Source organism: Anneissia japonica, unplaced genomic scaffold (genome assembly GCF_011630105.1).
Source record: "Anneissia japonica isolate Jap-2015-1 unplaced genomic scaffold, ASM1163010v1 scaffold287708_len1499824_cov190, whole genome shotgun sequence".
In the NCBI taxonomy this organism is placed as follows: Eukaryota; Metazoa; Echinodermata; class Crinoidea; order Comatulida; family Comatulidae; genus Anneissia; species Anneissia japonica.
The window spans coordinates 328000-338857 of NW_022752295.1; the positions used below are offsets into that span (position 1 = coordinate 328000).

Genomic DNA, 10858 nt, shown 5'->3' on the forward strand with positions numbered 1-10858 from the left:
ATCAATTGTTGATTTTAATATTCTATATACACATTTGGCCTACGGTTGCCTTGTCAATGTATATCGATGTGTCTTACTAATGTAATATTTATTTTCATGACTGTCTTTTTAATCACGACATTAATATATAATTTTACAAAGGACAATGCGCATGTCTATTTATATATAAAATGTTGTTAGGGAGAGAAGTATTACACGTCATCGTAACAGGAAAGGGAGATTGTGGTTCTTATTGTACCTAACGGTACCTATTGTTAACACCATTGCCACATAGTACACGTGGAGAATAAACGTTGGTCACCCTGGTTTACAAGTTTAAGAAGGTGCGGTGAAGGTGAACAAAAAACCATTGAAAAGGAATTTTGATTACAAAAGGCGTCTGGTTGAATGCGTTTAGTTATGCTAATTTAACTGGAGTCTTATGAATGATTTTCCAATAACTTACGTGGTGATAATTTGGAGAGATCGTTGCATTCAGCCCGTGGTCACTGTAGGAGTGATAAGTGTTCTTGGTGTGAAATGGCTTCGATTGGATTCAAAACCAGTTTACTTTTAGTTGTTTTATTAAAAATCTGCTGTGGAAGAAATGTTCAACATGAATGGGATCCTAAAGGCTACGTAATGTACTGTCCTTGTATGGGTAAGCACGACTAAATTATCCTATCATGTAGAACTTAAGCATGCCTAAGCCTAGGTCTCTTGAGTTCGCGTACAGACGGTTGGTAGGGCCTACGCCTTGATAAAAGTTTTGCCCCATTGAGGCTGCCATGCGTAATAACTAGTTTTATGCTACAGTAACGTCCAACATTAGCAATAGACGATCAAGGACTTAATATTAAGCCATAATAAATATTTTATTGAATGCGTATAAGCCACAATCAACAAACTTAGCTGCATGGCTTCTGGCAAGCACAGGTGAAGCAAGGCCAAAATAAAGCGACGTAATTGGCTAAAAGTGTAATGGGCGTACATCGCGTTTAGTGGGTACCAACGACGGCCTTGGGCAGCATACTGTACATAGTTGTTTCAATTTAATATGCGTCCTATTCATATAAAGTGCTTAATATATTTACTAAATTTTCTGTTGTAGGTGTTTTAAAATGATTAAATTTCATAACTATTTTTCATCATAAATTCAAGTACTTGTAAAGAAATCTGGCTGTCCTGTGGTGCGATTAATAATTGATATCATTGTACAGCATATTTTTAATTTGTTGTGATGTATTATATTTGCTTGCTTTAGGCCGATTCTCAGGACAGACGGAACAGTTCCTTGGAGCTCTTTCTTTTGCTAAAGGCATTAATAGAGTCCTTGTCATTCCTCCCTATATTAATTATCCTTGCGGAAGAAAACACCATGGGCATGGTATCAGCCTTCCCACACATCTTCAACCAAATGTAAGATATCTTGAAAACACGAGGAAAGCAATGGAATTGACACTGTGGAAAGAAAAATATAAACAAATTTAATAACTTAGTAATACAGATGTAATTTTTGTTATCCACTCCTGAAAGAAAATTAATACTATTGTTTAAATATGTTTAAAAGAAAGATTTGTATAATTCTTTCCTTCCAGAGTCATTTTCATTTGTTTCTGACTCTTTTTTGATTAAAATTTCAGCTGCTCCTTGGAACTGTTCCACTTATGTTGCCAAAGAAAGAGCTGAAATCGGGTCAAACTTTATTTTTAAATTATTGAAAGAAATGAATTTGTTTTATTTCAGGACGCTTTGGTAGCCAAGTAGACCAGTTCTTAGGAGCATTTCACTTTGCTCAAAAAATTGGGCGAGTTCTAGTCATTCCTCCATTTATATCTTATCAACATGAAAAGGGCCATGATACTCCAAATGTAAGATATCTCTGTATTCTATAGATCTTCATTTCTTTTTATTCAGTCAGTTGTTTTATATTATATGCTTGATATTATTTTAAATGAATGTATTGGCGTAACTTCCCAAGGACTTGTTTGTATACGTATAGCCTCCCTAAATATTGTTATTTGGTATATCAGCAGGTGGACCTAGCAACACGTGTACATAGTATGATCCCACTTTACCTTGTAGATAAGCAACAATACATGCTCCAGCTTACAATGCACAACAGAAACATTTATAAATGACTTTAAAGATGTGTTACTATCTGATTGGTTAGCTGGCTACCATAATATCCCATAATCCTCATGCATCAGTACCTCCTTTCTTTGGATAACCTTTCTGTATGCATATGATTCAGACCTATTGTTAAGAAATACAAAGACGTAAAAGCTACTCAACAATGCTAGACTACCTAGCTTAATGGAAATGCCGTTGCAGAGACATTCCCTTTCAGTATTCTATATGTACATAGGTCTATTACCTTTCAAGTTATAAATTTATGGATACTGTATATGAGCATGCAAATTAATTTTGACTTTGAATCTCACCTTCCTGACACTTTAGTTTTATCATGTTATTATTATTGTCTTATTATAATAACTCCTCATCTACAAAATATAAATTGTTGAAACTATTTTTATGGGTTTTTTTTTTATTTTTTTTTTATTTCATTCAGATATATGTTCCATTTGATAATTATTTCAATCTGGACAAAGTGAAGGAGTATCACCCTGATGTGATTCTAATGCATGATTTTATGGATAACCTAGCACCAGTAAACTGGGCGCCTGGTCAGCGTTTTGCTTACTGCTCGTCAAGGGCTGCCGAGTTCAATGAGGGCGCTTGTCCAAGGGTAAGTTTTTTAAAGTAACTTAAGTTATTTGTAAAGTAAAATAGTTCTGTTTCTATTTATCTTATAATGCATTTTAACTACATCTGTTTGAATTTGTTTTTGTATTTTTATTATTATTACTTGCACCTTTGATCTTGTTTGGAATTGGTGCCATATAAATTCAAGATATAATTATCATTATTATTGTTATTATTATTATCATTAATTTTTCAAGGGGAATTGAGTTAGGTTTTGACAATTCTTGGCATTTATAACTTGTTTAAATTTGCTTTTATTCTTTTAATTTTTGTGTGCTAAAATTGTGTAAATAAAATCAAATGATGATGGTAATGATGATAATGATATATGAAGATGAGGAGCTACAAATGATAAGATAAACTGTGCAATTGATCAACGAATAATTGATCTTTTTGTTACCAATCAATACATGTTATTTTGTGTATTGCAGTCTGGAAATCCATTCTCCGAGTTCTGGGACCATTTTGACATCAAATTTGATGACTCCTTAATCTGGGAAGGAGACCTGCATTTTAATGTTGAATATGAACCATGGAAAGAGAACTGGGAAAAAGAGTAAGTTCCTCATACTTTCATACCTATTTCTTTTTTTCTTTTAAAGCACTGTACTCACACTATCAAGTATTGACAAATGCCTTGGTCGTTTCATATAATTCTCACAGACAATTTTTTTAACAACATACTATTATTTTTTATACTTTTTATACCTTGTTTTTCAAACTTTTTTTTTTTTAAAGAAAGCCAGGGAGGGCAGGGAAAAAAAATTGTTTTCTTATTTTTGGGGATTTCAAATGAGCGGAGGCTATATAATTTTATTTTTGTTAATGAAATTTTATATTTGTATTCAAAATCACCATTATTGGCGGTCGGCGGGTTCACTATAAACAAGGTATAAAAAAAGTTTCACCTGAGGATGTTGATCATGAAAACTTGAGAAATGCAATTCTATGTTTGAGATGATGTTCTTTTTATAGATATCCACCTTCTAAGTACCCAGTAATAGCTTTCATGAGTGCCCCTGCTATCAGTCCACTTTCTGATGTCCCTGCTGGACTACAAGAGTACTTGGAGTGGCAACCAAGAATAGCAGAAGAAGGAGAGAAACACATCGCAGAGCACCTGCAAAGACCCTATGTTGGAATTCATCTTAGAAATGGTGCTGATTGGGTATGATAATTTATTTGCTCCATCTGTACAAAACAAATGTTAATATAATATATTATGCATGCATAGATGAATTTGAATATAACTTTATTTTTCTTTGGATGGTGATTGGCTGAAATGTCTGTGTTACTGACTGTAGAATTCTGCTATTATGCAGCCATTAATTTACATACAAATGTTTCTATTTTCCTTTTGATTTAACTGCATGCGTTTGTCAACCTTTATACAAAATATATTAATAAATTTTATTAATACATTTATTAATATATGATTAGGTAATAAGACATGTAAATATTATGCATTGAATGCTGATTGGCTGAAATGTCTGTGTTACTGACTGTAGAATTCTGCTATTATGCAGCCATTAATTTACATACAAATGTTTCTATTTTCCTTTTGATTTAACTGCATGCGTTTGTCAACCTTTATACAAAATATATTAATAAATTTTATTAATACATTTATTAATATATGATTAGGTAATAAGACATGTAAATATTATGCATTGAATGCAAATTAAGTTATATTCCCTTTAGATCTGATTGGCTATACAAAATGTGTTATTATTATTTATATTTATTTAACTTCATTTCTGATTATTTTTGTCAAATAGAATACTTTTAGTAATATGTAATCTACTTATGGCCTCAATTCCAACAAAGACGTTTTGAAAAAATGGCCTACCCCCAACCAAATTATTGGCTCTGCCTCCATAATTATTTCATTCTACATAGACCTGTTGAGAAATATTATATTCTTAAACATCTTGTTTTTTTTAAAAGGTCCGTACTTGTGAATTGGCTGATGGCTCATACCACCAACTCATGTCATCTAGGCAATGTACCGGTGTTCGCCATGACAACTCGGCTCCAATCACCATGGAGATGTGCATCCAGTCGGAGGAACAAGTCATTAAGGAACTGAAGTATATTGTCAGAAAGGAGCAACCTAAAACAATCTTCGTTGCCACTGATCATGAACCCATGGTTGACGAGTTAACAGAGGCTTTCCCAGAAGTAAGTTGAGCAATTGTTATGCACTGTACTTCAAGTTACTTGGCCTACAGCTGGTATTTTTGTTTTACAATAACCTGTCTTTGTCATTTAGCAGATAAATAAGTTTTCTACTTTTATTTTACAGATCGAAGTTAAGCATCTTGACCCAGAAAAACCAGAGATTGATATGTATATTCTTAGCCAATCTGATCACTTCGTTGGTAACTGTGTCTCTGCCTTCTCTCACTACGTCAGACGTGAACGCGATGTCGGTGGTAAAATTGCTACATACTTCGGTTGGAAGGGCAATTACCATGATGAGCTTTAGATGTTAAAAATATATAAATTAAGTTTTTAATAGTAGTCTGTAAAATTTGGTAAAAAATTGAGGGAAAGTTCCTACATTTGGCAACATTGGTTTATTACATGGATGCATGGAGGACTGTAGATACACACTGTAGGATCAAACTCATAATTCACATTTTTCAAAGGTCATAATTTGATTAAATTAGGGTTTTGTTGTTTTTAACACCTTGAATATCATGTACTATGATGGGGGATAAAGCCATCTGATATAAGCATTGTTTTTGTAGGAAATTGTGTAGTTTTGGGGGTGTATTCTTCTTGTATATTTATGATTGTTTTTATAGGCCAAATTACTTTCATAAGAAAATAAAAAGATGTAAGAAAGATAGTGGTTTGATATTAATAGTTCCATCGTTGTTTCTGTTGTAATGACAGTCATTTGTATATGTGGCAAACCTAATTACATTATATCACAAACGTGTACACACACATGACAGTACTGATATGAATCGGCTGAAGCATCGGGAGACAATTCCATATTTTTTTCACTAGTGTACACATTTTTTTTTTATGTGCACAGACATTATGTACAAAATGGAACCAACAGCTTATCTTCAATTCTAAAGAAGGAAACAATTAGAGCAGTGAAGAACACAAGCAAAGATTGGCACTCCAGGTTTCAAGCAAATGAGCATACCATGCATATTTATAGTAGACATAGAATATTTGTATAGTATACAAATACTGACTGAACAGTGAAATTTATTGCTTCTAGGGTGACGTGGAAATCGTAGCCTACTATTTTCATGAGGGCCACCAGAAGGCTGCTCTCTCCACATCACCAAATCTTGAGCAGTCAGTATTTGTTTTTATATACCTCATACATAGATTCTACGAGGCCTAACAAAAGTAATGAAGAGTACCCACAAATAAGTCAGAGGGCCAATCTCTCGTCGTAGAGGCTGCAGTTGTAAATTACAAAGTGACCATGACATTACGATAGGAAAAAAGTACAGCACGATAATACTATCATTCAACCTGGTATGTATGCGGTATATATGTTATACTGTAATCACAATTGTTACACTAACATTAAATTTATCCTCTTAATGTGCACATCATCATTCATTTATTCACTACTAATAAAACTAAGAAACCGCATTGAAATCAGATCTATATAATTATGACAATTTATTTTGAATTTTGCATGATACTACATTAAAGCCTAATAAACAATAATACAAATAGGCAATTAACGAAAAACACAGTTTAGCGTCTTTCAAAGTGGAGGTCACGCATTGCACGATCTCTAACCGATGAATCACGACTGTTGGGAGTATTTAAAGTCGGAGTTCGCAGTACCGACTTGTTACTCGCAGCTCTTGTGTCTGCCTCAGCCAGCAAATTCATCTGTTCTTCGACGCTGCAAAATAAATTTAATATTTGCAGTCACTAATATTCATTAATAAAACACTTATGAAATGACAATTACTATAAAGATGATAACAATAATACTATTAAGCAATTATGTCTTCAAACAATTTCATTAGGTTTTTAATGTAAGCAATTATGATCATGAAAACAATGACCATCATAATGGTAACTCAACAAATTTTACAGAATTTATAATTCTGTACAGAAGATTGCATTGCTATTTAGAAGAATTATAAGCAATAACTAATTATAATCAACTGAATCAACAAAGAAAAAAAAAACAAATAATACAAAAAACAATCTATTTTGGCATTTCTCTACGTGCAACACAACTCATTTTGTAATGGAGAGTCACCTATACTATAACTACGGTGTTATTTGTAAAAATTAAGATTTATATACTACTGTATAACTAAAGAAATGCATATAATATGAATATGTTAAGTAGAAATACAAATATAACATATCATATCTAAAAATTAGTACCAAACACTAAAGCTAAAATCATGGAGTACAGAGATGAGTAAAACATAATCAACTTTCTATAATTAACACAATATTCTATCAATATACGCAATTCTATGGAGAACGCAACGCTACAATGTGCGCAACAATTCGTTTTTAATGACTGGTTCAGACTGCCACCGAAAATTAGTAGACAGCGTCACATAGTCTAGTGGTCACAGAGAGCGGAGGATTTGTTGTACGATGCAAAGAGTGTCTGGCTTTAGGAACAATTTAAAGTTTCATCAAAACCTGATGGTGATCTAGGTCACAAGTGATTTCACTAGGTAAGGAATGACTCACTTGTGAGTGGTTTCATTACTTCATTGACATCCATAGCAAGTGATTGGTGGAACAGGACATATAAAGATCAATGATTTTTCTATAGAAATTTACTACAAGTCTTTATTAGACTAAAAGTATTGTGGGGTTTTTTTGCCTCCTGACATCGAAAGATATCTTAACCAGAGTAAAGCTTTACTCTGTGGAAAGAACTTTTTGGGTATTAACAATTGGAAGAAGATGGTAGAGAAAATAGAATGTTAAGGAGAAAAGACGAATTTAGCTTAAAGCAAAAAACAAGTAGATGGTCATGCTATTTTACTATGAATAAATAATTTCTTGGTTAATTATTACATTTGATTACCTTTTCAACAAATTTAATGTAATACCCTGTTAAATACTGTTTGTGCTGAGATTAAATATTTAATTTGCTAGCTTAATATATTTAAACACTATATATTAATGTAAAGTATGCATAGTTTAATTACAAATTCCACCAATAAAATAATACTGTTCCCATATACTTTGGAAAATTGATTGTGTTAACAATTAAATGATTTTAGTAGTAAAAGTCTGTAAATCATAGAAAACCTACTTATTTTGATCTGTTTGTCATTGGAAGATGATAACAGAGTAAATCAATGTTTTAATTCCATTTTTGAAGGATTTTATCGATCTTACCACAAACAGTATTATAATATTATGAAATGAAACATATAAAAAGTGAAGCATCAACAAAAAGCAACAGCATGCAAGCAGTCTAGTTAAAGACTAGATTTATAGCAAAATTTTCGAAGCTTAGAAATGCTCTATATACAGTATGCAAAGAATCAGCAACTAGCTAACATGCATAAAATGTTTAGATGTGGAAGCTTTTCCATTTTGTCATCACTTACGCATCATGATTTTCAGCAGGAGGCTGCATCACCGCAATTACCAACTTCATTTTCACAACAGACAATTCAAAAATAATATGTTATAAACAGCACATCAACACAAAAATAAAATGCTTAAAAAAAAATGTGTAGAGGGAGCACATATGCAGTGGAATATGTCCAGTGCAATGGGGTTGTGACGAAGCATAAATATTAGCTGGCACTTCAATCCCAATTTGTCACTACCGTTTATTCTATCAACTCCTCTAGTTTTTAGGTTACTTAACTTAACATTAATGAAGACGCCCCTCCCTATTCCAAAATAAAAATTCTGTAACATAGAGTCCCTTAATAATTTGAATATTATTATTATTAATAATACATAATATAAAAGTCCCTTTCATATTACCGGTAAGTACTCATTGAACTCTCTGTTTAACCGATTCTTAAAAAAGGCATACCCAACCAGTTTGTGCCACCCTGTTTTTAAAGCCTGGAATTCACTACGATAATAAACTTATTAATCCAATAATGAATTATGTTAATGATGTAATGTATTCATGATTAATTATCAACAAATGTTGTAATAAAAAATAATAAACGTTGTTCAGCATGTCTATTCATTGGTTGTGCGAAATGTTGTCATGAAACTTGTCACTTACTGTCCAACATCTTGTCGGTACATATCCTCTGCCTTCTTTGGAATCAAAAACTCATCAACTCGTGGCACAGTCCCAGTTCTGTCTTTGTAGTAGTCTCTGTGCTGTTGGGCAAGCTATAAGGCAATGTAGTCATAAATAATAAAGACAACAATAATAAGTATCTAATCAATTCCAATTTGATTTGAGTAAAGTTTTTTTTTGACACACATTAATAATATATAGTATTGTTAATAACATCAGTAGTTAATGTGCACTTTGAGTAATACAATTGTCATAGAGCCACTGAACATTGCATTCTGCCGTGGATATCAGCGCTGTACAAAACCTTGTAAAACTATAACGAGAATAGGATGCAGATACTTTTCAAATGCACTGATAGAATGATAAACCAAATTCATTATGTTGGGTTGTAATTGTAAAAATGTTTACCTTGTCAAATGATTGCAGTTCATCTTGCCTGTCATGTTGAACATTATTTAGCGAGTACGTAGGTGCACTTCTCCATCTCTCTCTTGTCCTCTCTCTGTTTGGTATCACCAGATCGGGGTTGTGCGTGTAAACAGTAGGGAATTGGCCACCACTGGAGTAATTAGTTTTGCTTGTGTTCAATGTCTTGGAGCGATAATCTTGGAAGTATTTGGCAGTTGCATTGCTGTACGTCTCACCGTAATCATATTTGAGAGTAGGACAGTGACCTTTATACCTGGAGAAATAATATTAATCAGTAAAGTCACACATGGAGTAAGAATTGTAAGGCATTGGATACAGTAGTTTCAGCATATTATATATTAATGAATATAAGGCAATGATTGGCCTAAATCTTAACCTTCCTTTTCTATGCCTACCGTACATATATGGTAGGCCTAAAGCCTGAAAAAGGAGTAAATAAATAAGTAGGCCTACATAACACAGTCATAGGCCTAATTTTTCTTTTTTTTTTATTGAAATCACTTATTACAGTGGCACACATCCAAAATAATGGTGCATCCAAAAGAGAAAAAATCAAATCAAAGTCAATTGTGAAGAAAAAAATGCAACTACGATTAATATAACAGAACTAAATGTCAGTGGATAATAAAGCAAAATAACAATGTTTTATTATTATAGATATGCCCTAGGCCTAGGTAGGCCAGCCTATTCATAAAAAAATATATATATATAGCCTGTAGGATATGGCCTAGGCCAGGCCTAGCTTAGGCCTATATTTATGAAAATGATAATAATAAATAAAGTAAATAAACAACTGTAGACATTTACTACTATACTTATTACTATTTCAGTAACATTCACCTCAACTCCAGTCTTACTACTATCTTAATGTTAAGGTTTGGATGGAGAACTGAAGTGCATTTAGCGCCTTTAGATGTACCATGGCGAATACAGATCATTTCAGTCACACTTCGTTTCGGTCGCGCTTCGTTTCGGTCGCGCTTCGTTTCGGTCGCGCTTCATTTTGGTCGCGGTTTGTTTTCAATAAATATATGGAGCGCCAATGGAGTTGCGAAAATGCTAAATTTAATATAACTAGGCCTAATTATCATTGATTGATATGATATTATTTATAAAAATCAAACTTTTTATCAGAAAAAACCAGCCAACTCGTTATTTAAATTACTGTAACATTAGTTTATTAACAATTATTTTTATTAGTATTAAAGTTTATTATTGTTACTATATTACTGTATTACTTGGTGCTATTTTTTTTTTTTTACAGAAACAACACAGATGTTACAAAGTTGACCAGGTTTGAGATACTTTTTTTTATTGTTTGTTGCGATATATATCGATATAATTTTTATTATTAATGTTTGAATCAAAAAAAGATTTATGGAATAAGTAGTCAATAGATTAGTTTCGCATACGTTTTTTTTTTCTTGTCTGTTACGTTTC

At 32.5% G+C, this 10858-nt stretch overlaps 2 protein-coding genes across 4 annotated transcripts in view; one reads left to right on the plus strand and one right to left on the minus strand.

Moving 5' to 3' along the window:
- Positions 1–437: 437 nt before the first annotated feature.
- LOC117122226 (GDP-fucose protein O-fucosyltransferase 1-like) lies at positions 438–5595 on the plus strand. 2 transcript variants are annotated; one of them, XM_033267737.1, is made up of 7 exons: positions 438–640; positions 1244–1398; positions 2552–2728; positions 3177–3301; positions 3721–3913; positions 4693–4926; positions 5051–5595. In XM_033267737.1, the coding sequence occupies exons 1-7, from the start codon at positions 520–522 to the stop codon at positions 5231–5233; spliced, it is 1188 nt and encodes a 395-aa protein (XP_033123628.1). In that variant the 5' UTR covers positions 438–519; the 3' UTR covers positions 5234–5595. The 2 variants fall into 2 exon arrangements, with proteins under 2 accessions (XP_033123628.1, XP_033123629.1); XM_033267738.1 differs by lacking the exon at positions 1244–1398 and adding an exon at positions 1726–1850 and having other exon boundaries at positions 442–640.
- A 293-nt stretch (positions 5596–5888) lies between these two features.
- LOC117122227 (protein FAM166C A-like) overlaps positions 5889–10858 on the minus strand; it is a 6635-nt gene continuing 1665 nt past the window's right edge. Inside the window, exons 2-5 of one of the 2 annotated variants that reach the window (XM_033267740.1) lie at positions 9398–9671; positions 8969–9081; positions 8328–8371; positions 6496–6634 (exon numbers count right to left, since the gene is read on the minus strand). In XM_033267740.1, coding sequence (XP_033123631.1) covers positions 8365–8371; positions 8969–9081; positions 9398–9671 — 394 coding nt within the window. In that variant the 3' untranslated portion in view covers positions 6496–6634; positions 8328–8364. Of the gene's footprint in view, positions 6635–8327; positions 8372–8968; positions 9082–9397; positions 9672–10858 lie in introns of both variants that reach the window. The other variant, XM_033267739.1, reaches the window with a different exon arrangement.